The sequence below is a fragment of the Falco cherrug genome, chromosome 5, assembly GCF_023634085.1.
Source record: "Falco cherrug isolate bFalChe1 chromosome 5, bFalChe1.pri, whole genome shotgun sequence".
In the NCBI taxonomy this organism is placed as follows: Eukaryota; Metazoa; Chordata; class Aves; order Falconiformes; family Falconidae; genus Falco; species Falco cherrug.
In genome coordinates, this window is record NC_073701.1 from 36,698,339 (window position 1) to 36,726,289 (window position 27,951).

At 45.0% G+C, this 27,951-nt stretch overlaps 3 protein-coding genes across 4 annotated transcripts in view; 2 read left to right on the forward strand and 1 right to left on the reverse strand.

The window, feature by feature from the left end:
* The first annotated feature begins 123 nt into the window (after positions 1-123).
* On the forward strand, positions 124-13,112 carry XRCC6 (X-ray repair cross complementing 6). 2 transcript variants are annotated; one of them, XR_008732580.1, is made up of 12 exons: positions 124-323; positions 430-539; positions 1,063-1,201; positions 3,100-3,354; positions 4,221-4,404; positions 5,713-5,899; positions 7,128-7,296; positions 8,414-8,575; positions 9,492-9,621; positions 10,353-10,466; positions 11,960-12,073; positions 12,882-12,914. XR_008732580.1 is itself a non-coding variant. In XM_005441277.4 (12 exons), exons 1-12 carry the CDS (start codon positions 242-244, stop codon positions 13,076-13,078), a joined length of 1,830 nt encoding a protein of 609 aa, XP_005441334.1. In that variant the 5' UTR covers positions 126-241; the 3' UTR covers positions 13,079-13,112. The 2 variants fall into 2 exon arrangements, 1 of the variants encoding a protein (XP_005441334.1); XM_005441277.4 differs by having other exon boundaries at positions 126-323; positions 10,353-10,453; positions 12,882-13,112.
* Positions 13,113-14,927: 1,815 nt separating this feature from the next.
* SNU13 (small nuclear ribonucleoprotein 13) lies at positions 14,928-18,980 on the reverse strand. Its single transcript, XM_055712578.1, has 3 exons — positions 18,730-18,980; positions 17,762-17,882; positions 14,928-16,823 (listed from the first exon to the last, which is right to left on the reverse strand). The coding sequence occupies exons 1-3, from the start codon at positions 18,730-18,732 to the stop codon at positions 16,561-16,563; spliced, it is 387 nt and encodes a 128-aa protein (XP_055568553.1). The 5' UTR covers positions 18,733-18,980; the 3' UTR covers positions 14,928-16,560.
* A 32-nt stretch (positions 18,981-19,012) lies between these two features.
* MEI1 (meiotic double-stranded break formation protein 1) overlaps positions 19,013-27,951 on the forward strand; it is a 39,242-nt gene continuing 30,303 nt past the window's right edge. The window contains exons 1-8 of the mRNA XM_055712579.1: positions 19,013-19,399; positions 19,868-19,991; positions 22,268-22,318; positions 24,213-24,286; positions 24,961-25,066; positions 25,629-25,832; positions 27,091-27,221; positions 27,730-27,844. Of these exons, the coding sequence (XP_055568554.1) occupies positions 19,253-19,399; positions 19,868-19,991; positions 22,268-22,318; positions 24,213-24,286; positions 24,961-25,066; positions 25,629-25,832; positions 27,091-27,221; positions 27,730-27,844 (952 nt within the window). The 5' untranslated portion in view covers positions 19,013-19,252. The remainder of the gene's footprint in view (positions 19,400-19,867; positions 19,992-22,267; positions 22,319-24,212; positions 24,287-24,960; positions 25,067-25,628; positions 25,833-27,090; positions 27,222-27,729; positions 27,845-27,951) is intronic.

Below are 27,951 nucleotides of genomic sequence, written 5' to 3' on the forward strand. Positions count from 1 at the left end.
GGCGTGGCTTCCCGCGGGAGGGGCACGCGCGGCGACCTTCTTGTCTCCATTGGTCAGAGTTACCTTGGGAGGCGGGTCTTCTAGTGAGCGCAGGCAGCGGCGCGCGGCCGACGGGGTTGGTTGAGCGCAGGTGGGAGCGGGCGGGGCCGGCTCGCGCGGCCGGGGCGAGCACGCGCCGCCCTTCCCCCCCCTCCCCGCCGGCACTTCCGCGGCCGTTGCGCCTGGCGCCGCGTTGAGAGCCATGTCGGAGTGGGTGTCCTACTACCGGAGCGAGGGGCCGGAGGAGGAGGAGCAGGAGGAGGAGGAGAGGGCTGAGGCGGTCGGTAAGGGTCCAGCCCCCCTTCACCGAGGGCAGCCCGGGGCCCGCTTCTCCCCGGGGCCAGCGGGCGGAGCAGGCCGCTGCTGTAACGGTTTCCCCCCGTTCCGTAGGGGACTGCAGGTTCTCAGGCCGGGACAGCCTCATTTTTTTAGTGGATGGCTCCGAGGCCATGTTTGAGCCTGATGGGGACGGCGTGACTCCCTTCGACATGACCATCCAGGTGAGGCGCTGAGGGAGCTTCGGGGGGCTTTGCAGGCCCTCGGGGGGCTTTGCAGGCCCTCGGGGATCCGTGGCTCCGCCGGGGGTGTGGCTGCCGGGCTGCTCTGCCTGATCTGTTGGTGTCAGGTCACTGGGAAACTCGAGCAACTGGGATTGCCGAATGGCTGCGGGTTTGGAAAGATCTTGCCTGGTGGGCCAAGTCCAGAGTGTGGTGAGGGAAACGTTTACAGAATGAGCGATCGGTCTGCGTTCATGGTGGTATAAGAAATGTTCATTTCGTTGGTCTTGCTTGTAGGAATGGAATACTGCTGAAAAATGTCTAAGGCAGTGTACTGAAAAGAATCTCTCGAAAGACAAGATTGCAAATTGTTTCTTCTGGTGAAATTTATCTTAAAGCATTCGTTATGGTTCGTCTGTTTGCTGGCGTGTAGTTGTATAAATTGCTGATTGCTAAAGACAAAACTTTTGCACCTTTACTGCAACTGATTTCTTCATGTTTTGACCTGTGTGCATTTTTTTTTCAGTGCATCCGGAATGTGTATACCAGCAAGATTATTAGTAGTGACAGGGACTTGTTAAGTGTTGTGTTCTATGGTACAGAAAAGAACAAGAACTCTGCAGATTTCAAGCACATCTATGTTCTTCAGGAGCTGGACAATCCAGGTAAAGACAGTAGAGCGGTATGAAGGTTATGTAGAAAGATGGAGTAAGGAAGTCTGTCTAGTAGCATTTTCAGTAACTGGCCTGTCTGAAAACAGAAAACTGTCAGATAAAATTCCTGTTACTGAGATGCGAGGGCAAGGGTAGGTTCAGAAGTTTACTGAAAGCTTAGAAACTTAGTTGGGGTGTAGCTTTTTCTGTTATAGTTGGTTCAGGTCACTTTTCTATGTCTTCTGTATCATCATGGTGGTTCACTTGCTGTCTGCTAAACCTAAGAGGATCTCAACAGAACTCTTGAAAGCCCATCATGTGTCTGCCGCACTTCTGAAAAGTGCGTGTACATGCTAAGGTACCATGGATTCCAGCTGATGGAGAATATCACAGAATGGCAGAGATTGAGTGGGATTTCTGGAGGTCATCTTGTCCAACCCTCCTGCTCTAACGGGGTCAGCTAGAACAGGTTGTCCAATATGTTAGCCTGTTTGGGGTGTTCTGTCTCTTATTTTCGTAATAAGTTTCGCAATTCTTGAATTTAGCCCTTCCATTTTCTTGGAATTTCTTAGAATTACCTAGCATCTGCTTGATAATGAGTGCCAGTTGTTGAATTGGAAAAGGTGTAGATGGAGTGCTAAGAGTGCACGCCTAATGGTGGCAAGTTCTGTCAGTGGAGAGTCTTGGGAAGGATTTTGTCTGTAGCTTTTAATAACAGCCTTTATCTCTGAGGAGGTTTTATTTCATTTTCTTAACTAGGAGGTGCAGATTTAATAACACATGGGGTTCTCCTGAAAGAACTGCCTTGTCCTAGTTTCAGAATTAATTATGACAGGGACCTGACAAGACTGCCTTAGGTTCTTACCTGTTTTCTGGCAGTCTGTACCTTAAGCTTCTCAGTCATCCTTTTTCCTCTTCCTTCCCTGCTTGCCTGTTACCCTGTGTTAGAGGTGGCAACTTGGCCATGCTGATAAAGACAGTGCAGATGAAAGGTAGTTGTTGTTAAATAGGAAGGTAACTGTCTTATTTGCTGCCCCTGGAGAGCAGTGTGCTCTGGAGAAGTAAGAAATACTATAGTTAGTTACTATGTAGTATGTAATGATAAACATTCATGCTATTAATTAAATGACAGCTGAGGACATGAAAATAAAATACTAAATGGGAGGGAAAGACATTTTCAGGTGAGATTTCAAAAGTGCTATAGAATTTGAATGAAGGATAAAGGAAGAAGCTATGCAGAATGCAGTAGCTGAAAAATGAAAGCTTGTCTTCCTTCGTAATTATGGGAGGAAACAGAAGCTGCTGTTAGACAGGTGGGAAAAACAGTCACAGTTGGGCTGGAGTAATCCACTGGGCTTTAAACAGGCTGTTGACGCCTGCCCTAAATGTTGCTGTGCTCCATGTAGTGATCTGTGGGCTGTGTCTGACCTATAGGTTGATTCTCTCTGACATGAGGGGCAAGGGAGCAGGAGGGATTCTCCAATTTCCCAGTGTGCCATGGAGATACAGCATGTATTTCAGGCTCCTCTCCTTTCTCTGGTGGCACCTTCTGCAGTGGGTGCCGTTGCTGCCTTTCCTGCTGAGCACTTGTCCTTTCTGTGTAGAGGGTTTGTGATACTTTAATCTCTGCATGTTTCCCTCCCCCAGATGGAAGAGCCCCACATTGGTGGTAGGGCACTTTGTGTTCTCTTGGCCCTAGCAGGTGCTTTCAAGTGGTAACCGGTTTGCAATATTGCAAGTGTTAGGCTATGCTGAACAATTTGCTCAGCCATGTGTTGGAAGGGCATTGTCACAGAGGTGCTAGGGGGACATTACTTGGATGTCAACTGCAAGGGGTCCTTGGGTGCATATTTAGAAGAAGGTACTACTTCTGTATTTCCAATGTATATGAATGCTGTTATCCCCCTTAGGTGCAAAGCGTGTTCTGGAGCTGGACCAATACAGGGGAGACGAAGGACAAACACTTTTCCATGAGACCTTTGGCCACAATGCCGACTATTCACTGGGTGAAGCACTCTGGGCCTGCTCTAATCTCTTCAGTGATGTCCAAGTCAGACTGAGCCACAAAAGGATCATGCTCTTCACCAATGAAGATGACCCTCATGCCAATGATAGTGCTAAAGCCAAGCTGGCCAGGACCAGAGCTGGTGATCTGAGAGACACAGGTCATTATTTTCCCCTTTAATTTCAGGCAGAATAAAAGTGATGTATCCTTGCAGCAGATGTTAACTGCATTGTAAATTTGTGATACAAAAAAAATGTAAAAACATCGGGAGTGGGGAATCTTTCTAAAGTTTTCTAAATTAGAAATTTGGTATCTAATCTAAATTTGAAAAATCTGTTACCCAATCTGGTATCCAGCGACTAACAGTTATTTTCTAGGATCTCTTTTTCTACTCTAATAGTGTAAATCAGGATTTGAGAGTACCATGAAAAACAAACTGTACTTTATTTCATTGTTCCACCATTTTCCAGGAAGGGAATAATAACACTAAGTTAACACAAAAGGAAAATTACTTTAATGGCTCCATTTTGAATTAGCTGCAGAACAGCAACCTGAGCTCAGAGACTGGGGAGCAAACGCTCCATTACTTCAACTACATATCTGAGAGAACCACTTGGAGTTCTTGGAGTTCAGCAAATGTGCTGGTTCTAGAAGCTGTGAGGTTTCCCTAATCCATTAGCCCTTGTAACTGGGAAAGGGGAATTTCTGAACTGATTACTTCCCTCTGTGCCTGAGATAAGATTTTGTTTCACAGGAGCTTGTCAGAGCAGTTTCATACACAAGGTTGTCCAGATTCTTAATTAGGGAAGAAACATTTTCTATGCTACGTTGTTTCAATTGAAGTTGAAGAAAGTCTTTTGCCTCTTTCCCTAGGAAATTTCACATCTGGTGCAGATGAGAGTTTGCAGTGTTTTCCTGCTTAAATTCTTTGCTTAGATAGAGAAATCTGAAAGTGCTGAGAAACGTTTTGATGTAAGAAAAAAGCAGTTTCTGTGATCCTCCTCCTATCTCTTACTTTGTTGCTAGGTATCATCCTGGACTTGATGCACTTGAAGAAGCCTGGAGGGTTTGATATCTCTTTGTTCTACAGGGATATCATAAACATAGCAGATGATGAGGACCTTGGAATCCAGCCTGAGGAGTCAGCGAAACTAGAACATCTCATGAAGAAAGTACGAGCAAAGGAGACAAGGAAACGAACTTTAGTCAGGTTTGTGCCTATAGTTACTGTATTTCATTCAGTGGAGGCACCTGATGTTATTTTTAGACTGCATCTCACCTCCCTTTTCTGGAATGATTGGTCTACAAAGACATCAGTGCTTACAATCCTGTCTTAATTCCTTAGTCCAAGATCAGTGTTTCTTCCATAGCTTCCAAGGATATTTGTCCTTGGTGGATGAGAAGAGTGGAGAGTGAAGCAGGGCCTCCTTTCTTCCCCTGCATGATGTCTCCTGTGCCGAGCTTGGCCAGAAATGATCATTTTTCAAAAAATGGCATAAACATGTAAAATAGTTTATAGTGAGATCTGATTGAAATGAGGCTCTTCTTACTAGTGTTAACTTAGAAAAATTTTATCTCCAACATGACTGGTAGGTATTTTGGCCTATTATTAAATAGCTATGTGACCTGTCTGTCTAGGCACTTGTCACACAGCCTTGATATTTCTGATCTCCTACTGAAACATTAGAGATACTTACAGAGAGATTAAAGGGATCTTGACAAAGCACATAGTTCCAAAAATACTTTCTATGTACTCTGTAACAGTTGGGGGTTTTTTTGATGAGTGAGTTCATAGTAGAATGATGTGGAAACACAGTAAGGAATGAACTTCACAGCCTAGTGTTTTTTTAATATAGGTTAAAAAAAATCCCAGCCTAATCTGCTGTCACTGGTATTCTTGCTCCTGCTCACAGCTTTATTTTTCGCTTATGCGAATGTTCCTCAAGTTTTGTAATAGTGAAGGAGAAGGAGTCTCGTACAAGTGATAGCTTTTAGAGGAAAGGAAGTAACATTCACTCTCTTGCTCTCAGAACTGGGAGATAACTTCCAATTTTAAACCTTTGCTTCTGAATTTTTCTCTAACTTCTGATTTTTTTTTTCTTAAATTGTGATATTGTTTGGCTTGATGGAGTTCTTTTGGGAATTTTTGTCTTCTGTGTGAACAGCTGTGTGAATTCAGAGGTCACAATGCATTAAGCACAAGTGGGGTGCCCAAAAGTAAAGTTGTCCTGTGCTCTGCTTGAGCATAGTTGCCCATCAGAGTGAAAAAAAAGTGGAAGAAATATGGTAAATTATTTGTGTTCAAATAATTTTTATGACCAGAAATGTCAGTATTCCAATAATGTTTTTGTACAAGTGAGATTATGAATCAAGTAATAGTATGTTTCCAGAGATACATGTGATTTTGGGGGAGGAGAATAGGAGGAGGTCAGAGAAAATAAGTTATTTGAGGAGATGGCTTTCTTTTGCAACAGTGATCTTTTGGAAGTCTCAAGTCTGTATCTGCTTTTTTACGCAGGTTAAACCTGTATCTGAACAAAGATCTGTCGCTTTCTGTTGGTGTTTACAACCTTGTTCAGAAAGCTTATAAGCCATATCCGGTGAAGCTTTATCGGGAAACTAATGAACCAGTTAAAACAAAAACAAGGATGTTTAACAGAAAAACAGGCAGCTTGCTCCTGCCTAGTGACACAAAAAGGGCTCAGGTAATGTATTGATTGTGTGCTTGCTTTTTCCTGTTTCTGTGACTGGGGGTGAGGGAAGATGCTGATTCTCCTGCTGCTTTTGTTTGTACTTCACTTTCAAGATCAGATGCAGAAATACTTACATCTGTATGCCCCTGGGGATAGCCTGGTCACTTTATAAACTATGCAGAGTGAGAGTGGGTTGTTTCTCTGGCATGACTGTCAAGGGAAAGCATATCCACTGGTGGAAGTGCACTCAGGACCACAGGTCACTTCTTACTGTAAGGCAGAACCAGGTTGTTAGAGCCTGACCTTATGTGGTCTTGTGCTATTGCTGCTGGTGTTACCTTTTGATTCATTAGGAACAGATTTAGTCTGTTTTATTAAGTATGCAACTGTGAATCATGGGGTGAGGGGAGTTGGAGCTCTTTTCCAAATCAAAAAAAAAAAAAAGCACATTACCTTTGTTTTTTGTTATTTTGTTCTTTGCTTTGCCTTCCTGCTGGATAGTTTGGCTGATGTAGTTTGAAAATCATGTTCTGTTCAGGCACAGCCTTACTTCAAAGCAGGATATGTGGTTGCTGGGTATATTGTCAGAAGCACACTTTGCTTGTCCTACCATGCTAAAAGTTCTTAAAATTGTTGTAAGATTAAATATTAAGTTTATTTATACTGGACATTAGTTTCTTGAAATAAAGTACAGGAGATGAAGACAAAGCTGAGCATTAAGCCCTGATGTCTCACTTCAGCATCTGGATTACAGTATGTTTTTGGTTTTCTGATGTATGAGTGATGCTTCAAAAGCGTTGTTTCTCAGTCACTGTTTCTGCCGGGAGCAGGTAGCTGATGTGCATCTGCTGAGGCAAGTTTAGAATCAAACAGGACCTCTGAAAATGTCTGGTCCTACCCAGCCCAGACCAAGACTCACAAAACCAAATCAGGTTGCTCAGAGTTTGTTTGGGACAGCTCTGAAGAACTCCAAGGATGAGATGTGGCAGACTCTCTGTGCCAGGGCTTAACCAGTGTCTTAAGAAAGTGCATTTGGCTAATGTCCAGGTAGACTTTCCCTTGTGATAATGGTCACAGACTGTGACTTGCAGTCAGTGTGCCCTAATGATGAGAGTTTTCTCTCATGTCTATAACCCTCTAGTGGAAGACAGCAATTGCATACTCTTCCTCCTTGCACCCCCCCACCCCCACTGCAATTTTTTATGCTGGCAGCCCTACTATCTGCTCTTCCCTGGTTTAGACATATGGAAACCGCCAGATTGTGCTGGAGAAAGAGGAAACAGAAGAATTAAAACGGTTTGATTCTCCGGGCTTATTTCTGATTGGCTTCAAACCACTTTCAATGCTAAAACAGCACCACCATATCAAGCCCTCCCAGTTCATCTATCCTGATGAGTCCCTAGTCAGTGGTAAGTAAAGGTGGCAAGAGAAGATTCACCACCTTGCATTAGGGTAACCAGCTGATCCATAGTGTGTTTGAGTGAAGATCACTGGGTGTAGAATCTTTGACCAACTTAAAAACTTGCTAATGTTAAAAAGTGTAGAATTAACTCTTTTTGCCCCTCTCAGCTGCAGTTAGTTCTTGTTTTCTTCAGTAACAGAAGAGCAGATTGGGATTCATGTTGCTTCCATCATGAGTAGCAGCTAATCAAACTATGCAGGTGTAGTCCCAGAATAATTTGATTTTGTCATTCATGGAAGTGAAGGATCCTGGTACCTGACAAAAAGGTGAAGGTGGTTAAAAAACAAAAAACCAACAACAAAACAACAAACCCCAAACCAGTGAAGGTAATTGCTATTTTTAAGTCCATACCAGCTAGGAGTGGAAACATAATACTCGAGAAGCATGGTTGAATTAACAGCACTTTATGGACTTGTAAAGGAGAGGATGCCTAGGACTTTTTATGTGTATATGTAAGTCTGCTTCCATAGAAATACAGTATTAATCCATCCAAAGCTGCAATAGTAGAGAAGAAGCTCTAGCACCTCAGTCTACTGGTGGATAAAGAGCTGAGTTATGACCGGATGCTTTGCAGTGTCTGTCTAAAGAAGAATTTTTACACTAGCTTATCCAGCTTTGCAGTTTCCTGAGTCAAACACCTTACCTATATCTCAGTCTTTTCCTGACCACCATAGAATACAAAGCAAATGTGTGCCTCTAGAGGAATACTGCAGACTGAATTTTTAGTGTTACTTCTGCAAAAAGGTCCTATGATGTGCTGCTGCTATAAAGTCCCACCAGACCAGAAAGAGGCTTTGTAGATATCTTTTACCAATTTTCAACCATATTTCCTTGATGCTAGTGATTTCATTTCTTTCACCAGAACTCACTGCTCTGGTCAGGAGAGACACTAATACTGTCATTTTCAAGGGGCTCCTGCTTCCAAAAGTTGCTTTTTACTTCTGCGATATTTATTGCAAGCATTTCAAAGAACTCACAGGTTTTGAAACTGTAATATCTAGGGTTACATTCCTGAACAAAGGAGCAAAACTGTTAATCTTACCAATGCAGTTTTTACTTTGCAGGCAGTACAACACTATTTAATGCCTTATTGATGAAATGCTTGGAGAGAGAGGTGATGGTACTGTGCAGATACACTGTCCGCCGAAACACTCCTCCTCGCTTTGTGGCCCTGGTTCCTCAGGAGGAAGAGGTGGATGAGCAGAAAGTGCAGTTAGCCCCTCCAGGTATGGGAAGAGATGCTGCCTTTCCTTGCATGATTGGATGTAGTCTGCTGACAACATAATAGTGCCTTGTATTGCATGGAAATATTGTTAGTGCTGCTCCCCTCAAAACTGAGGAGAGTGCTTTTCAACATCCTTTTTCTTCAGTTTTGTCATTGTAAGCATCTGGTGTTGAATTTCTTTTTTTAAATCCCAGTTGCATCAGTGCTTGCTCAGGTATAACATGGCTACAGTATTTTCTCTGCTTCCTGTGTCTTTTTAGAAGATTCAAGTAACTGACCTAAACGTTAAAAGCCATTTTTTTTCCTGTTTGCTGACTAGAAAGCATGTTTTTCCCTGCATTTTATTGTATCCTTGGATACATTTTATGATATTAAATAAAAAAAACTCACGCTCCGAGCCTCACACCTTATTAGCTTCATGGGGAATGATTAGGCAGCAAAGGCAGACTCTTGCTCTTTTGCATTTTCTCACCTCTTTAACTGGAAAATCCTCTTCTGGGAGAATGTGAAGTAGGGAAATAACGCTGCTTGTGTATGAACTAAAGCATTTCAGAAATAACATGTGGGCATTAACTTAATTTCAAACGAGCCTTTTTCAAGCTCATATCCAGTGAGATATGGGAAATTTAGACAAGTTTAACTCTTGCGTAAAAAGTGAGTTACAAGTATCCAGCTCTTAGCTATGCATTTGATTCTAATCTCTTTCAAAACGCCATTAGTGATGTTGGTTATATACATTGAGATTGGGACTGAATGTCATGCTGTAGGTGCTAGGAAGTATTATGGACAGCTGCTGTTTACAACAAAATAGCTGGAGTCGTCAGATCTAGATAATGAGCATCTTGGTCTTTCCCATGAATTACTGTTTCGAGGCCATGGTTCTGTATAACTTCTCCTGCTCCCTCTCTTCTGTGTAGGTTTCCACATAATTTTCCTACCATATGCAGATGACAAACGGAATGTTGATTTTACAGAAAAGGTGCCAGCCAGTCGAGAGCAAGTGGACAAAATGAAAGAAATAATTCAAAAGCTACGATTCAAATACAGGTAGAGATAAATAGCACGCAGGGGGAAGAAAGCACAATGCTGTTGCTTCCTCTATTGTACATGTTGTTCAGCTGTGGTGTCCACAGGGTGAGATTTTGATGTATTTTGATACAAATTGCTTCCCTTTGCAGTAGCTTTGTCCAATCTTTGTTATTAATCATTCTGGATACCCAGGAACCACATGCTTTATGTAGCACGTTCTGGAGTTCTTTGTGGAATTGCTCTTGTTCTCTGGGCTGTTGTCATTTGTTGCAGTGGTATCACATTTTATTGTGGTTCTGCCAATCTATTGCAGATCAGACCTGGATTGTTTAAATTAGACACTTTTAGAGGGAATAGTTAGGCCTTTTTCATTATAGCCTGGATAAATGTTATTGGTTTTTATGGGAGGTTTTTTTCCTAGGTATATGGAAAGTAGCATAAGAATTGTGAAATAATTATGCATGGATAAAGTAAATGCATGTACAGTTTACACAGATTGGGGGTACAAAAAACTTCGTTATTATTAAAGTAGAATGCCACTGTCTCAATTAACTCTCACACAGCTTCCTAATGCAGTTGATCCATGACAGGATAGTGATTCAGCAGGGAAACTGAAAAGAAGAAAAGCAGTTCTGCTAAGATGGGTTGTTTTGTGGGGAAGAGGGAAGTTTTACTTTGAAATAAGTTGGTGGTAGATGTTGTGTGTCATGTGTTGTCTTGGCATTGACATTTTGGGGGTTTCTTGACAGGACTGACAGCTTTGAGAACCCAGTTTTGCAGCAGCACTTCAGGAATCTGGAGGCTTTGGCACTGGATATGATGGAACCAGAACAAGCCGAAGATCTTACAAGTGAGAATTATTGGTGGGTGCGAAGGGAGGTGGGGTAGAGGGCTCTTGACTTTGTTCTAAGTCAGAGATATGCTACTACAAACCCAAATGTCTTTTAAAAAGTATTTCAGTTGTGTGCAGTTCCAAGATGTAGAATACTGGGTGCATCCATTCTGAAATACTGAAACCTTACTTTCTAATGCTGTCACTTTTTAAATAGAGGAAAAATTGTTCACTTTACCCTCCAAAATTAAAATTGAATCATCTTTTTTCTATGGTGACAAATGTTTTCTCTGAAATTCCTCTCTTTAAGAGTCTAATTAATATTTCAGTCTGAGAAATAGGCAGAATTACTTGGGGAATTATCCTGCTAGGAGGCAATGATGCCATCTTGTGGCTGTTGTTAAAGGAAGTGTATTTTGAATTAAGAAATTTAAAGTGCTGAAGCTGCTAAATGGCAGAACCAGGCTTCATCCCTTGTATAGCTCTAATGCAAGGCTGATTTAAAACTTAGTCAAGTTAATCAGTGGGAGAATAGAGAAACAATAGATCATCAATTTGTATACACAGGTGCTCTCAGAAATGCAGGTGCTTTTTTAGAAAAATCAGTATATGTGAATAGGAATTGCTTTTCAAAGACTAAGTGTGCTTGAAGGATTGTGTGAGTTAAAGCAGGCAGAAAGAAGATCATGATCAGAGGAGAACCTTGGAACTGAGGCAGAGGCTAGAACTGAATAGAGGAATCAACTGGGACAGGTTCAAGTGGTGGATTCGCAGAACTGAGAAGACTAAAGGAAACTTCTAAAAACTTTGGACATTGACTAATGATTTGATAAGTGTATATAAGCTGTGCTGTATCCCGTTGTTCTCTGCCACTCACTGAGGGGGTGGCCCAATCTGAGTTGCAAGCCCAGTGGTACCCACGTCTGTGTGAATTTTTCCTTTAACAGCTGTGAGAGTTTCTAGGTAAGAATATCTTGTCAAAGGACAGAAACCTGCTCCGGAAGGGGAAGTTCCTTTTATTAAAATTATGTTGTAGTGCAGGAATTTTGTTAGAGTAACTATTTGTCTCTTCTGAAGTGATAACCTAACAAATAATATAGGTCTCTGTGCTAGATATCATACAAACTCATGACAGAAACAAGTTGTTCTGCCACAAGCTACTCACAACCTTAGGTAGTAATGTTGTATTTTAGATGTCTGAGATTAGACCTGGCTAACAGTGCAGTCACGTAGCAGACATTCTACATCACTTCCACTGTGTCAGTTTTGTTCTGCACATATGTATTTCCTCTTCAGGGGTATATGCAAGTCCATTACATATGTACAACACAAACTGTTGATATTACCAAGAGCTGTAAATTTTTCATTTGTGAATATCATAACATAGGTCTTTGCAATTTGCATATTTGCAAGATGCTTGCATGTTAGTTATTACAGAAGCGCAATTGTATCTGGTGATGGCCTTGTTCAGACTGTCCTGTGAACACTCTGTTTTTGAGAGGTCAAATCTTTTTCTTTTGCCAGTGCCAAAAGCTGAAGAGATGAACCACAGGCTGGGCAACCTGGTAGAGGAGTTCAAGCAGCTGGTTTATCCCCCTGACTACAATCCTGATGGGAAGGCTGCAAAACGAAAACAAGGTCAGTAATAGTGGTGCAGACACACAATGTGGTGTCCATATTCAGTTTAGAAGCTTCTGTGTTTTCAGTTTGTCTCATAGTTTATGGAAGCCACTTGTGCAACAACTCTCTTTGCTCATCTCCACAATTAATTGTGGAGATATAATTTATATCCAGTGGTGATTCTTGGGGAGTAGAGAATACTATGGTATCCAGTTGGAGAACAGCTGGAACGAGAAACTGCATAGTGAAGTATAAGAAGCAATGTGGGTAAATGATTGCAAAGTACTTTTTTTTTTTTTTTTTTAATATCTTGCTTTTTATGACAGAGTAGTAAAATCATTCATGCTTTCAGTTTGTGTTGGTGAGGGGACAGACTTTTATGCATGGGCTGTTTAGCAAGTCCAAGATGGGTGTCTTTAGGGCTACATGTCCAAGTAATGTTCAAGTACATGGGTGGTTTGGGAGTCTATGAAACTGCATAAAGTGGGAGTGTCAGTTAGCTGAGCTCCCTGTGGAATCATTGCATTCTGCTGTCTCAGTGAGAATCCTTTAAAAGTTTCATTTGGGGGTTATCTTTTCATCAGAACACTTAAGTTTCATACTTGAGTTTGAGATCACTCCTATCAATGAAACACTATGTGACTGACTTAGTGAGTGACACCTGCTTCTTAAAGCAAAATATGGATAATAGGTCTGTGAATGTGGAAGTAGCTGTTAAAAGTAGCATGTGGTAATGGCCATTAACTGTGTTACGTATGAGAAACGTTGATGTCTTTCTATTAAGAAACTTTTTAAAATCTTGGTGATCTAAAATTTATCTTTCTAGCTTCTGATAGTCAGACTGAGAAGAGGCCCAAGGTAGAAGTCTCAAAAGATGAGCTGCGGAGTCACGTGCAGAAGGGCACTCTAGGCAAGCTCACTGTACCTGTTCTGAAGGATGCATGCAGGCTTTATGGGCTGAAGGGTGATGGGAAGAAGCAGGAGCTCATGGATACATTAACTGAATACTTTAATGAGCACTAAGCAGGAGCAGAAGGCCCTGGTTGACTTCTATCAACCTAATCTAATCAATCTAACCTAATCAATCTAAGTTTTGGTTGTCTTAGGTGGAGGCTGTGTCTGTTTAATCTTGCTATGGAGGGAAAGGTGATTAAATGTTGCTGAATGTAGCAGTGGAGAACCTTTTTCCTCTTAATTGTGAAACATCTCTGCAAAGTTGGATTCTGTTCGCAGGAGCCAAAGGCAGAATTAAATTCCCTGCTAACTCAGGTCACCCACTGCAAGTGAACACATTGTGTCTTCCTGGTTTCTTAATAAAAGTTATTTTGGACTTCTTGCTTTGTAACACTGTCTATATGATCTTTGCATCACAAAGACAGCAAAATTCAATTCAATGTAAGTAAGAAAACAGAATGATCTGTGCCAATGGCACCATGTGAATTCAAGCAGCAAGTCAAGTCTGTGTGCTAACAGAGGGTATAAGCAGGGGTCCTCAAACTTTTTAAACGGGCTGGCATGTGGATTAAGTGGCAGGCAGTCATCTGCAGCTGCTTGGTTTCCCCCCGCAACCCCCGGCGGCGGGGGGGTGGCAGGGGGGTTATGTAGATACCGGGGGCTTGATTGAGGACCCTGGGGGGCTGTGTCCGGCCTGTGGGCTGTAGTTTGAGGACCCCTGGTATAAGCGTGGTGTATCACTCTCCTACTCTCCAAAACAACCAGTCAGTATAAGTACTTGTAATAAAATTGGGTTCTTCGCCACCATTAGCTTTATAAAGATTACCATCAGATCATAAAAGAGAAAATCATTACTGGGAAGCAACCTCTTCACAAAGTTGCACAGCCAGGTCTTCCATTTTTAAATGGTATTAGCAGAAGCTGGTTTAAAAAACAGGGGCGGGAGGAAGTTTCCTGGAAGGCTGCAAGCATTTTACCCAATTAAATTTGAGATGGGATAGAGCTTTTCCACCTCTGTAGCAAATATGAGTTACTGTGCAGGCTTCTGTCCTTAAATCTGTGCTCAAGTTGTGGTCAGTATTTTTATCTTTTTAATCATACTTATGGAGGTTGAATCTGGAGCTATGTTTTCATTTTTAAGCTTCCACCCCTGGCATGCTCCACCTGTCTTGCAGTGCAAGATGACTAAAACCAACAGTCATGGCCCTTGCTCTAGGAAGCAGTACTAGTTGTTTAGCTAAACTGTAACTTTCTATAGGATGCAAACACAGTGGCATCCATTTTGGTCTGTGTGGTGTTTTTAGTGTTCAGGGATTCCTGTGTTTGGCACACAAACTATTAGGCAACTTATTTAAGAATTAAGTTATATATTAATGTTGCGCTGGTGCTGTAGCATGGCGCACGTATCAGAGCCAGCTGTGACCACTCTTGGCACAGTGACCACCCTAGTGGTGCCAGCATGTTGCTCGCTTCCACCTCCACAACTCTTCAAAGAGCAGCTAGCCACGTTGAGCTCTGCAGTATTGAAGCTATATAGTCTATTATACTTCTAGTCAGCCTCCATCATAGTAATTATTTTTAATAAAAATTTGTCTAAGTGATCAATTTATTTTGCCCTTCGGCAAAGAAGTTACTGTAAATACTTGGCCCTGTGAGGCTTGAATCAAATGCAATAAAATAGTAAGGCTACCCTGTCCTTAATTCTGAATTTCATTCCCCAGATGTCCTTGTTAACTTCTCTTGGCTTGCTAACCCCCAGGCACAGCATGTTCCAGGCTTCGGATGATTGTGGCACGTTTGTCCTAGGTTATTTGATTTTCCTCCTGGCTTTTTTTTTTTTTTTAATAGCAGACTATCACATGAAGCAGAAGTTTAAAAGGGATGGTGATAGAAGACTTCAGAGCAGAAAATCAGACAGTTTTTCTTGCTCAAGAATCCTTTATTTCTGCTCTGTGTGCTGTCTTAAATCAGCTGTCTTGGCATGGTACAATATGGCAAATCCTTTGCAAAGTTGTGGTTTTAAACACACCAGCTCAACAGTCAGCATCAGTAGAAGGGAACAGCAGCTTTTCTAAACCTCATACAAATAAAAAGATTCTAAAATCTTTGTATTGGGTTCACCTCAGCAAGGATATTACTGTTGTCAGCCACTTAAAAAAATACAGACATGATTTGTCTTCAGTCTTTCATGATCTGATTTCATCTGCTTGGGATGTACTTACTAAAGGTACAAAGTTAGTGTCTCTGGAAACATTAACTTCTTTTCCCTTCTGCTACTGTATCTATTGGTCTTTCCATGCTAGCTTTGCTCTGGTATCCTGCAATAGAAGACAGGCTTGATAGGACCCATTCCAATACAGAGGTTTACTCTTCTGCACAGAGCAGTAAGTAGATTTACTGTACAACATGCATTAAACCAAACAAGCTCCATAAAACCAGCACTAATCCAGAATGCTGGTGGTGCTTCATACTTTTCCAGAACATGAGATTATCTAGCATTCTTTTCTTGAGACACAGGTTGATTTATCTGAAAAAATGACTTGATTCCTTTTGTCTTGCCCCTGACTTAGAGGGTTCATCTTCAGCCAGGTGACTACAGTACAGTAGCTTTCCTAAAAGCATGAGATAATTATAAAAAGTATTGGCAAGATGTAGGATACTTGTCAGCCACACTAGGCTCCTCTCGATCATGTGTTTTGTACTTAAATTCCCTAGGAAGTCCAAGCTCAGTGAAGCAGTCCATGCAAAGAAAACTGAAGGAGTATGAACTACTGCACTGCAATAACCTTTAAGCAATCTCTGAGCGGTTTAGTTTTACAAGTAGGAACACTTTAGTTAGTTGAAAAGCCTTCCCCAAGGGAATTGACAATTATATTTGGCTTTCTCAGCAATTTTATTTTTCTTAAAAAGTCAGTATTTAAAAATAAGCAAAATAGATTTCCTCTTGTACACTGCCACAAGATTCCTGCTCCCCATACCTCTTACAGAAGTCTTTTGTCTGGTTTCAAGAAGGAAAAGGGTTGTGCTATATATACTGATCTTGGCTCCATCCGCTGCTACACAGTAGCTGCTGCCTGCCTTGTACATGGTCTATGCTGCTCCATCACTTAAAGCAACAATCCCAGCAGTCTGCAGGCACACACTGTGGGGAACCGACATGCCTTATCCTCAGTAGACAAAACCATTCAGAAACACTTATTCACACCTGTTAGAGACTGAAGCTTAGCAGAAATACTGCAACACAGAGGCAGCTGATTGGGGACAGAAATAAGGTGGGGATTTTTTTTTTCCCTTTCTTTTCAACATCAAATAGGAAATACAGTTGTACAATCACTTTTCAAGAAGAAATACAATTAGAATGAATGTGTTGAATGTAATAATAGAAAAGAGGGGGGAGGAGAGGCAGAAACACTAAGAATTAAGCCATTATTAAACAAATATGCAGTGTTTTTAAATGAAACACTGATATCAAAACTATAATCTCAACTGAAGCTAGACATTAATTTCCCCTGACATCAACTTTCCTATTCCACACACAAACTTAGGGGCATTTAGACCAACAGTCTTTCTATAGCTTGCTGGACAGACTGGATCTGAGGCTTTAGCTGTGATCCCTCCTTGATGGTGATGGAGCAGGCGATGACAGGCCGGGAAACACCACATGCCCGGCCCAGGGCTTGCTTGGAGCGTACAAACACGTAAGGTACATTCTTGTCCTCGCAGAGAAGAGGGAGGTGCAGGATGATTTCCAAGGGCTCTGCATCTGCTGCCATCACAATGAACTCTGCTATCCCTCGGTTCAGTGTTTTGGTGGCTGTAAAAGAAACTGAAGAGTAAGTTTGTGTCCTTCTGGAAAGCACATATAGTGAAAAACAACTTTAGGAGATGTTGAAATTGCTATGAGCAAGAAGATCTAGTGGTAGCATGAAGACAGGCCAAAGGAAAGCAGCAGCTATAGGTCCAGGGAGGAGGTTATTCACAGGGTTGCATCTGGGGTCCTGTGCCCAGCACTTCCCTCAAGCACAGCAGAGACTGACAAGAGAGCGAGGCCAGCCCAGGACTGCTGGTGGGTTGGGGGCTGGGGCACACCACGGACGAGGGGAGACAGAGGGAGCTGGGCTTGTTTAGCCTGAAGGAGGGAGGGTTGCTGTATTGTATCACTTCAAGGGTATTGCAAAGAAGATTAAGCCAGACCGTCCTTGTGAGTGCACAGTAAAAGGGGCAAGTTGCAGACTGACTGTTGCCTCAGGGGGATTCAGAGGCTGTGCTCGAATTTTATACCCTGCCTTTATGAGAGGGGTTTAAGCCATGAGATCGTGTGTCCTGACAGATTGTAGAATTTCTATCCTTAGGGATTGAGTGGTGTTTTTTTTAAAGTTTGACTAGGCAAAGCCCCAGGCAACCTGATCCATTTTGTGAAAGCAGCCATGCTCTGAGCAGGTTGCACTAGAGGTACCCTCAAACCCAAATCCTACTGCCACACCACTAAAGCCTGCATGATCACAGGACACACACCAGGAACACAGTCTGAGCATCTGCTAGAACTGCATAGAGGTGTTGAAACGATTACAGCTTAGTTCTTTCCCTGAATATTGCTTAAGCAGGCTAGAAGGAGCAAGGAGACAAGACAATTGCAAACGCTACATTATATACAATTAGTGGTCTAGAGCTAGAGAGAAAACATGATCTCTAGCTACAGCTTTTCATAAAATCCTCGCTATGCTTTCTAGCACACTGCAACACAGATCTCACCTTCATTGGCTCCCTTGCGTAGTTGCTTATAGTTGCAGGACTGCTGCACAAGATCCAGTAGCGTTTTGGTGAGCTGTGCATCAGCCAGTGGGTAAGCTTTGGGATTCACTTCTGCCTCACTCTAGAGAGGAAAGAGTAAAGAGTATTACAACAGGAGCAAAGGGGGCTTTGTTCAGAACAACACTATGCAGGCATCACGCTCACCACATATATTGACTGTTGGAGTCACATCACTATTCTCATCTGCTCTGCACATACTAGAAACACTGATGCATCTTATTTCTAAAGAGATTCTTCTCGTATTCAAAGTAAAGAGTATCTCTACTCATGTGGACAGCCAATTTACACCCTACAAACCACCAGCAGCCAAACCTACAGGGTACTCTTCAGGCATTTGCTACCACGGATACTGTATGTATTGCGTACGTGAAACATTTCACTGCATAGCAAGATAAGACGCAAATTTTAAAGAAATCCCGAGAAAAGCACATATCAGGTTTATTTCCGCAAACTACAGGTAGTTTCTGAACGTTAAGATCGATGGCGTAGCGGAACAGCAACGATGTTACGAGCGGCCCTAACGATCGGCACCGGCAGAACCACCGTTTCTGCAGCTCCCGGCCTGGCAGGCGCCCCCGCCCCCGGCCAGCCCAGCCCCACGCCGCGATGCTCCGCCGCCCGCTCTCGCACGCAGCTGCAGCTGCGGCCCTACCCGGCCGCCCCCCGCCAGCCAAGCACATGCTCCCGCTCCCCACCGGGCCGGGCCACCGAGTCCCCCGCCGCCGGGTGCCCCCCCGCCCCGCCAGCCCCCGCCGCTCCGCCAGCCCCCGCCGCTCCCTCCCCGCGGGGCCCGCAACCGCCCGCAGCCCTGCCCGCTGGGCCTCCACGTGCTGCCCAGCCGGGGAAGACGGCTCCTCCGAGGCCCCGCGGCGCCCCCTGAGAAGAGGCCGGTGCCCGACTCCGCTCACCATGGCCGCGGCCTGGCCCGGCGGCGCGGCGCGGTCGCTGCTCCCAACCCGAGCGCGCTGAAGGGGAGGGGGCGGGAAGCGCTGCCGCGCGCCGCCGGAAGTCAGGCGGCCGCGAGCCCGGGGGCGGGGCCAGGGGCGGGGCGGGCGCTCAGGGCCCCTCCGCGCCGCCGTGGTGGGGCCGCACGGAACGCTAGGCGGGCGGGGTAGCGGCGCACGCCGTAACGCGGCACGCAGCTGCAGGGGCGCCGAGACATCCCGCCCCTCAGTTCACTCCTCTGCCGAGCCAAGCGCCGCAGCCCCGGGCCGCTTACCGCCGCCGGGGGCGCGCACGCCGTGCGGCAGCACTTCACGAGGAGCAGCGCTCCTGAGCGGCCGGGGCCGGGCTGCGGCAGGCCCCGTGACAGCCTGCAGCTCTGCGGGAAAGGGGAGGGGGGGCGGCGCGGGCTCCTCAGGCCGCCGCCCCGGGGATTGCAGGGCGGGCGGAGGGCCGGGAACGCCGCTGCCCCGGGCTGGTGCCCCGCGCATGCGCAGGGCGCGGCGGCAGGCGGTGATGGCGGCGGCGGCGGGCGAGATACCCTGCGGCGAGCACGGGGCGCGCTGGGCCCTGCCGCAACACCCGTCGCTCTGCCTCGCCTGCGCTGTGGAGACCCTGAGCGACGGCAGCGCCTCGGTGGGCAGCGCCTGTCCCGCCGTCCCCTCTTCCCGGGCAGAGCTGGCTACGGCCGCCGGCCCCTCACGGCCGCCGGCCCCTCACGGCCGCCGGCCCCTCACGGCCGCCGGCCCCTCACGGCCGCCGGCCCCTCACGGCCGCCGGCCCCTCACGGCCGCCGGCCCCTCACGGCCGCCGGCCCCTCACGGCCGCCGGCCCCTCACGGCCGCCGGCCCCTCACGGCCGCCGGCCCCTCACGGCCGCCGGCCCCTCACGGCCGCCGGCCCCTCACGGCCGCCGGCCCCTCACGGCCGCCGGCCCCTCACGGCCGCCGGCCCCTCACGGCCGCCCCCTCTCCCACGCTGGACGTGGGCCTGGGGAGCGGGCGGGTGTCCCCTCTCGCTGTGGGGCCCGGTGGCGCCGTGTCCCCCGGGGCGGCGGGGTGGCTGGGCCGCCGCCTGACGGCGGTTCGTTGTCTCCGCTCGGCAGCTGGTGCGCAGGAAGCACGCGCTGTGCCGTCTCCGCGACGCCCTGGCCCGGCAGGCGCTGCCCGTCGTCCAGCTGCTGGCGCCGGACGAGAGGCTCTGCCGTCACTTGATAGGGACTCTCCTTGGTAAGAGCTTTGCTGTGGCCCTGTGCAGCGCCGGGGAGAGGGCAGTCACCTTTTTTTTTTTTTTTTTTTTTTTTTGGACAGATGTGTACGTGCAAAGTTTCTCCGCATTTGAAGTAAAAAAAAACCCAAAAAAACCCCCCAAACATTGAGGTGCCCTGTGCCATACTTCCACCATTCTGTGTTAGCTGTGTGATTATTCCCTGTGGAAAACTGCCTGTCATTTGATTTAGATTAGTTTAATTAATTTCCTTATTTCCCAAGGAGCAGGATTGGTGTGTTCGTAAAGCTCCTGCAATTTCCCAGGGTATCTCGATGTATCTGTAAAGCCTTTCTGGAGAACGGGGAGCGCCTGGTCTATGACTCCTCCCTGAATGCCCTCCATTCTAGGCTCGTGCTTCAGTGCTATCTCAGCTTGCTGAACTGTAGTGTTATATGAAGATTCATACAGAAATGAAAGCGTGAGCTTAAAAGGGCGTTGCAGGGTTTAATATGAAACGTGCAAAATACAAGTCTACGTAGCCGTTTTTACACACCATCACTTTACGTTTCTAGAAATCCTTGTAGCCATAGGATTGTATACCTGCTGCTTCCTGGTGGGTCAGCCTCACAGAGGAATAGTGTTCAGTGGGATGGCAGAAAGTGCCTTTCCAGTAACAGTCTCTGTGATCTTGAACATCTCTTACTAGTTTTTGTTTGCATAGCAATGTTGTAGGCAAGGTCTTTGAAATGTCTAAAATCTTCATGGAGAAGAAATCATGGCCTAAATGAAGGAACAGTAAAGCAGAAAAAGATGGAGGGTGTGAGTGCAAGTGCCTTTAGAGAGCAAGTACACTGGATTCCTTTAATTCCGTGATCTCATTTGCACATGGCAGATAATTCTTGTTCTTTGGGGGAAAGTGACTTACAAGCCACTTCCCCTGCTTTGACGCACCAAATAGTTGAAATGGTGTTTTCCCAGTTGATTTCCCAGCATTTTGGAAGCAGCTTTGCTGGAAACAGAACTTTGCCCAGGTTTAGTTTTCTCCATTGCTCTCAATTTTTACTGAATGCTGTCTGTGCACGTAATCCTATACAGATGTGGAGGGAGTGGTGCTTATGACCAGTGTGGTCCTACACTGTGTGAAACTGGAATCCTAGTCTAAACCTGGGGCTACAAACCATGACGTGTACATTTTGGATATAGCTTGAATGAATCAAGGATCATTTGGTGCAAGAGTGTAAGAAGGACCCCGGAAGGTTTGAGTAATGCTGTGGAGGAAGTGTTAATTCATGAAGATATATTTGTTTTTGGAGAGAGAATATCAGGATAGGCACAGGCAGAAAAAAGAAGGTTAAGAGAACAGAGGTGCAGTGTGGAGTGTTACGTACTAGGAGGTGGTGAATTTCAGGTAATCCTGAATTTCATGCACCTAATATTGCAACATTCGCTAATGCTGTATGCACATCTTTTCCAAAGTGTAAGGAAATTACTGAGGATTGGGCAGATGAAGCACCGGAAATAAGTAATTTATTCAGCTGCAATGTCATAATGTTGCTTTGGTTGGTCAAATTTCTGAGAGGTCATGGAGTCTCTGGAGGGGAGGTAGTTTGATTGGATATGTTGAAACAAGTGGTTTAGTGTGTCAGAAGTCGGGGTCTGAGCCAGATGCCTGATGATGTAGGTACCTGAAGTTGGAAGGAGCTGGGAGGTAGAGTTTCTCATCTGGTGTGGTGTAGTAGAGTGAGACTCTTGATATACCCAATCTTACGCTTTCGTTGTACAAGTGGCTTGTGAAGTGATGCCTTCAGGTTCAATTTGACATTGGAATAGTTTCCATATGCTTTAAACCTAGTGTTCAAATTTGGTCTAGGGATTTTCAGTACTGGGGAGGGAGAATACTGTTCATGGTAGTTGGTATGAATAGAAGACAGAAAGGACAGCTCACAGCTGGGCTCTAACTTCTGTCATTCTGGGGTGTTGTTTCAGCTGTCTAATATCGGATATATGCAGTGAGATGTGATGATGGCAGCAGTTACATATTTACTTACATAGGTGGAGCCATTGACTTCAACTATAAAGTATCTATACCTTCATATCCCTGTGTCCTGCTTATGGAGACGCCTTTTGTGATCCTCCCTGAGAGTATCCACCTCCCTCTGACAAAGTCAGGCTGGCGTTGTGTGAAGCAGGGAAAACAAAGCAGTTCTGAAGAAAACCCTGTAGCTCTTTTTATAAGAAGGCACTGATGATCACAAGCAGGAATGAGTTCCATGACTGATTGTGGTTTACCTTTTAGGGCTGTTGCACACTGTGGAAGACAGCAGTGCCCTGGACCTATTCGTGGAAGGTGAGAGGCACATGCCATGTCTCAATTACTGACAGTTTGTGACAAGGCTCTGTCTTGTCTGATAACGATAGCGAGATGCTCAGCTTCTACACAGCTTGAATTGGGAAGAACATCTATTTTTTATCAAGGCAACAGTGATGAGCAGACTATTCCAATATGTGGGGGCAGGGGAGTGCATGCAGATTTAAATATTTAGCATTTCTTTCACAGATTCTGTGTGTGCCATGAATTTAGTGTCAGGTGGGTAACAGTGGTAAACAATGCCTGATCTTTGGCATCTGTGGACCTGACCAAAGGCTCAAAGTAAATGGAAATTTTCCTGTAAGCTTCAGTGAGCTTTGGAATCTACTACTTTCTCCTTGGGACAGTGATTATTTGGGATTTAGCTGTACAGGCTGCAGGTGCTGCTTTTTGAACAGTCCTTAATTTGAAATATGAAGGAAGCGTCTGCATGGCTGACTAAGGAATCTCTGCAGTCCAGTTAACCTTGGGCATCTCTGCTGAGTCTAGTGATGTTAGGAATGCAATGATTTCTTCCTGTCCAGCCATGAAAAATGAAAGGGGATGTGACCAACTCCTTCCAGAGGGGTGTCACTTTTCAGGCACTTGCTTGAAATGGTGTTGAAAAGGTGAGAAGTCTTTCTGTCATGTTACCAGTCTGTTGAGAGATGGATGCTCTCAGAGGAATTTTAAATTAGTGTTACCAACTCTTGAAAGTTTTTAGAGATTCTGAGAGTTCAAGGCAAGAAAGGGCCATTAAACCATCTATAAATCACCTGTCTCAAGACATGCCTCTGCTGAGATGTGTGGCTCTTTAGCTAAAGTAGGTCTCCTATTAGGTAAACCTCCAGTATTGCCCTGGATATAGCAAGAGATGGTGAACCCAGAAGTCTCTGGTATTTCTTTTTATGATGCTTTCCTAGAATACAAATCAAAGGAGTGTGTTTTTCAAATGAGTCATGCCATGACACCAAGATACATCCAAGACAGCCTTACTAAATCCTGTGGAACAATGCTCTGCACAAGTGTCACAGTAAGGGGGCTACTGTCAAAACTTACCTGCTGAACATTCAGGTGCCCAGGTTCTAAATATACCAGAAGAGGAGCTTTGCTTCCTGAAACTGGTCCACTGGTACATGGGTGGAGGCAGAGGCAGCCTGCCAGCATCAGGCAACTCCCTTGTGATTTTGTCAGGAAAACCCCAGGTGATGTGCAGCCAGTGTCTGGTAAACACAGTTATTTGATTCCTCCTACTGGGACAGAGCGGACAAAGTTCTTAAAGTTGCAGTGAACCAGGAATAACAGCTGGTTATTCATGGAGGTGAACAGTACCACAAAGGTGACTTGGGGCCTTGCTTTCTGGCAAGGTGTATGGGATAACTGCAGTGGGGAGCAATGGCTGATCGACTGCACTCTTAACTCGGGGACAGTAGCAGCTGGAGGAGGAGCTCTCAGGCTGCATCTAAGGATACTCAGCCGTTTCAGTTCTCATATCTTTTCTGGAAAGCTGTGTTTTTAAAGGCCAATTTTCATACTGTAGGAAGCCTGCTCTATGAAATTACCAGAATTTTTTATGCTTTTAAGGTAGGGCTTTGCTTCCTTCCCTTCCTGGTTCCTTATGTTTACTCGGTGTCCTGATGCTCAGTTTGTCTCTTGCAGTTAGTTTCCATGCATGGTTTGTAGGGCAGCTAGAACAGGTAATGTTGTTGCAGAGAACTTGGGCTGGGCTATCAGAAGTAATAGTGCTGGGAATGCCGATATTAGCCTGCTCTCTCAGCACCTCTGCGCTTGTTTAATTTCTAAGCTCTTTGCTCACTCGTCTGCTAAAGCCCTGTGGAAGATGGATTGTGAATGCTCTAGTGTGTGAATTACTGATCCTGTTTCTCCTGCCTAGTTCTGGTGCGGCTTGTAGTGGAGCTGAAGTCAGAACAGTACTTATGCTGCATTTTGGATGAAAGCCAAAAAGAGGTCAGTGAAGATAAATTACCTGCCCTTCCTTTCAATCCTTCAGAGGCTGAGGAGATGGGAATGAGTAGCTCTGCAAGACTGCAGCTACTGTGCTGGGATGCAGCCTCTGCTGCAGTGGGATGTCCTAGTGCCAGCTGCCCTGCTGTGATTTTGACAGTGTTGGTGTCTACCCTGGAGTTTTCCTGTTCCCACGATGCCTTGCAACCATATGGCTTCAAGATGCTCTTGTGAAGCTGTGTGGCTTCCTCAGATTCTTCTTTTCCTACCTTACTGTTTCAGTGATATGAGGAACTTTCCCAACCTGTGCTGTGGGCTCTTGCTGTCTTCATTCCTAAGTTTGTGATGGTACCATGGGGTATGAAAGATTGGGAAGTTGTGAAAGTGGGGAGAAATTCAGCTGGTTTATCTGCTCATGTAAGAGCTGGAGGGGAGAGGGAGGAAAAGGAACAACAAGCAAAAGATTTCTTGTATTAATTAAAAGACATTTTAGAGACCTAGTGGTGTGTTCAGGGTTTTCCTGTGGTTTATCCTAAGTGGTGAAGAGGACCCAGTTTAGGAAAAGATCCTATTCCAGATGATTATGCATCACTGAGAGCTTGCTGGTTTGGGTGCCTTTCTGCCTTTGGACTGTGTTCTTACCAGTGGAACGTTTTCTTTCTCTGTCTCCTCTACAGCTGTGCAAAGCCACTACCATGAGAGGCAGCCTGCCCACATTCACTCTCTTGGGCAAGCTGGCAGATGCCATCCCGCGCTTTGCTGATATACTGCTGGTAGAGCACAGTGAGTAATGTGTCATGCCTCACTGAAGGGTAGCATTCACAGCTCTAATACACATATGATGCATGCACTCCCTCGTCCCCATGTGAATTCATGAAGGTCACACAAGAAGCCTGTCCACAAGTCAGAGTGGCATTCAGGCCTCCTGAGTTGCAGGTCAATACCTTCATAGGAGGCTTGTCATTGTGCATTTAGCCAGCCTGGCAAAACAAGCCTCTGTGAAGCAGAGTTTGTGGGTCTCCCTCACAGGCAACATGCATTTAGTTACTGCTTTGCTTGGTCCAGCCCCTAGGGGTCTGGTGAGAAAGCTTAGCTGTTTGTAGAAGTAGCTGGGATGATGGATCTTCATATGGCGAACAGCAAGCTCCTCTAGCAATTTGTTACTGTACCCCTCTGCTCAGAGGGACAGATGGTGGTGACCACATCACGTAATTGTGGCGTTCATTAATCTGCATGCACCAGTTTGTCCAGTGGGCTTTTGCAGATTTTCAAGGGAAATTGGTTGGTACTTTTTAAAAATCAGTTCATTAGTGAGAATGTTTGCTGTTTCTGTTCCTCATACTAGGTAATTTAGTGGATCATCTGCTGATGGGCTTGACATACCCAAATGAGGCTATAAAGGCTGCTGTCTGCTACTTGTATGGCAAGTTGTACTCCTCTCCTGTTGGCATAGAACGGCTCTCAGCACACTTCCAAGAAAGGCTGTGTGGTCTCTTCTTGAATACCTTGGGGCATGCACAGACAAAGGAGCTGCAGGTTAATTGTTTGGGTAAGGCATTGCTGAGAGAAGCTGCAAGGTGCATGGGAAGGCTTAGAATGAGGAAGAAACCCTTGGCTGGTTTAGGCACTCTAATGTGGACTGTTCCCTAGAAGAGCTTTTTGCTGCTTGTCTGAAGCAGTCAATCTTTCTGTTACTCCATAGCAATCACATGGCCCAGACCTGCTGCTGAGCTCCCCCAGCCCTCCACTGTCCCCTGAGCCCCACATTTACCTAGCACTGACTAATCTTCAGAGTGTCTTCAGAACTTGCACTGTGGCCTGGCCTGCCTCAATTTAATGTTTTATCCTAGGAACAGACCATTCCTCAAAGTGTCTGAATGCAAACACTGTGCACAGGTGGGTTTTGTAGAGCAGTGGGATGGGGTCTAACAAATATGGTCTTCAGACATGGGGCATCATGTTATTTAGGTTAAAAAGCTAAGGTGGAAGTGGCATTTCCTTGCATTTATGCTTCCAACTGCACATATCAACTGTTGCTGGGGAGCACAATTTCAGCCTTTCTGACATTGCTTGTTTGTAAACCACCCAGGGAATTCTTTTTTCTTGTAGGAGGTAAGCAGGAACCAGATTGCTCCTCAGATCATCTACTCAGCTACTAGAAATGATCGATGATTCCTTTGAAAGTAGAAATCTATAGCTCAGACAATACCCCTAGTGAATTTGTACGGACATGTACTGATGATTTGCATCAATACCTGTAGCTGTGTACTATACTTTTGTACTGAGTACTGAGGACTTTTGTGTGTGTATGTCCTTTAGCTAAATACAGCTGTTTCAGTAAGAGCCTGTGAAAGTAGAAGGGGAAGGTAAATGCTAGTTCTCTAGGAAGTATTCCAGGGAAAATGTCTAGTTATTGTTGGTTCACTGATTGTAGCTTGGAGAAAAATGCAAGTCAAGAGCTCTCCCAAGAAACAGTTTAGGGGTAGATGCTGGAGCACAGAATACATTGTGAATAGAGTGCTCCTGATATCGTGTACCAAAGCACATGCCAGTCTCCGAGAAGGGGCAGCGAGCAGATCTGACCCAGCAAAAAAACATCAGCAACAAGGGGCTGCAGGACATGGGGCTCATGGCGGTATCTGGGGACACAGTGAGAGGAAACTCCTTAAACTGGAGGTGAGGACCTTTGTTAGGAATGCAGGAAAGGGGAAGAAGTTGGCAACAAGTCTTAGGCTGTAAATACTCCTGTGTTAATATAATCCTTGCTATGCCCAGTATGGTGCTCATTCTTGCTCTCCCTTCTGCAGGTTTGCTAAAGGAGCTGCTGAAATGTGACCATTTTGTATCCATTCTTATGAATGATTCAAAGACAGGAGAGGAGTCTGAGAACCCTGACTTTTTAGAAAGGGAAAATCCACTGCCACTTGTTCTCAAAAAGGTGATTGCTGAAGTAGTAGTGAATTGTTGGTAGACATAAAGAATTTGCTGGCCAGTATTGAATCTTTATTTGAGGCACTTCAGTGTGCAGTTGCCAACACCAGCAATAGAGGCTGCAGTGGGAAATGGGGACATGGGCATAGATCACCTCATTGTTCATTCCTGCATCCTGAAAGGGGGAAATTTTACTCCTGGCCTCAGCTGATTTTACTCACTCACACTTGAGGTCTGTCTGATACAGCACTTGTATGTCCAACATGACTAAACATGTGGGCAGAGCTATTCTTACTCCTAATCTTCTCTGCTGTAGTTCTCATTTTGCATTATTTTTTTTTTTAGTGTATTTGGTCAAGTATTGTATCTTGCCTTAGCAAGTTTAATCCATGAAATACATGTGAAAAGAGAGATCTTAATTTATGTTTTAAAATTTAAAATGTAGAAGAAACTGTTTCTTACTCATATCTGCGTAGTTGACTTCCTCTCTCATTTTGGCTTTTGTTTCCCAACAGCTTCTGTTGACCAGAGATGAGATGTTACAGGCAGCAAGTTCTCACTGTGTGGCTGCAGTGCTGGTTCACTCTCCCAGCAGATATGCTCCTGCTTTTATCCATGCGGATGTCCCAGGTGAAGAAATGCAGTAGCATCTTGTTGTTAATTTCCCAATATCAAAGCACTCTCTGGCTGTTTGTTTTATGAATCAGTCTGGCTCCATGAAATCCACTGATGGCATA

Bases quoted from the DNA above. Each gene is read 5' to 3' on its own strand.
- XRCC6 (XM_005441277.4), top strand. From the start codon at position 242: ATGTCGGAGTGGGTGTCCTACTACCGGAGCGAGGGGCCGGAGGAGGAG. The intron at 8,576-9,491 runs GTATGGGAAGAG...TCTTCTGTGTAG, and splicing joins AGTGCAGTTAGCCCCTCCAG to GTTTCCACATAATTTTCCTA. The intron at 12,074-12,881 runs GTCAGTAATAGT...TTATCTTTCTAG, and splicing joins GGCTGCAAAACGAAAACAAG to CTTCTGATAGTCAGACTGAG.
- SNU13 (XM_055712578.1), bottom strand. The intron at 16,824-17,761 runs GTGAGATCTGTG...TTTCTTTTACAG, and splicing joins ACGCAAGGGAGCCAATGAAG to CCACCAAAACACTGAACCGA.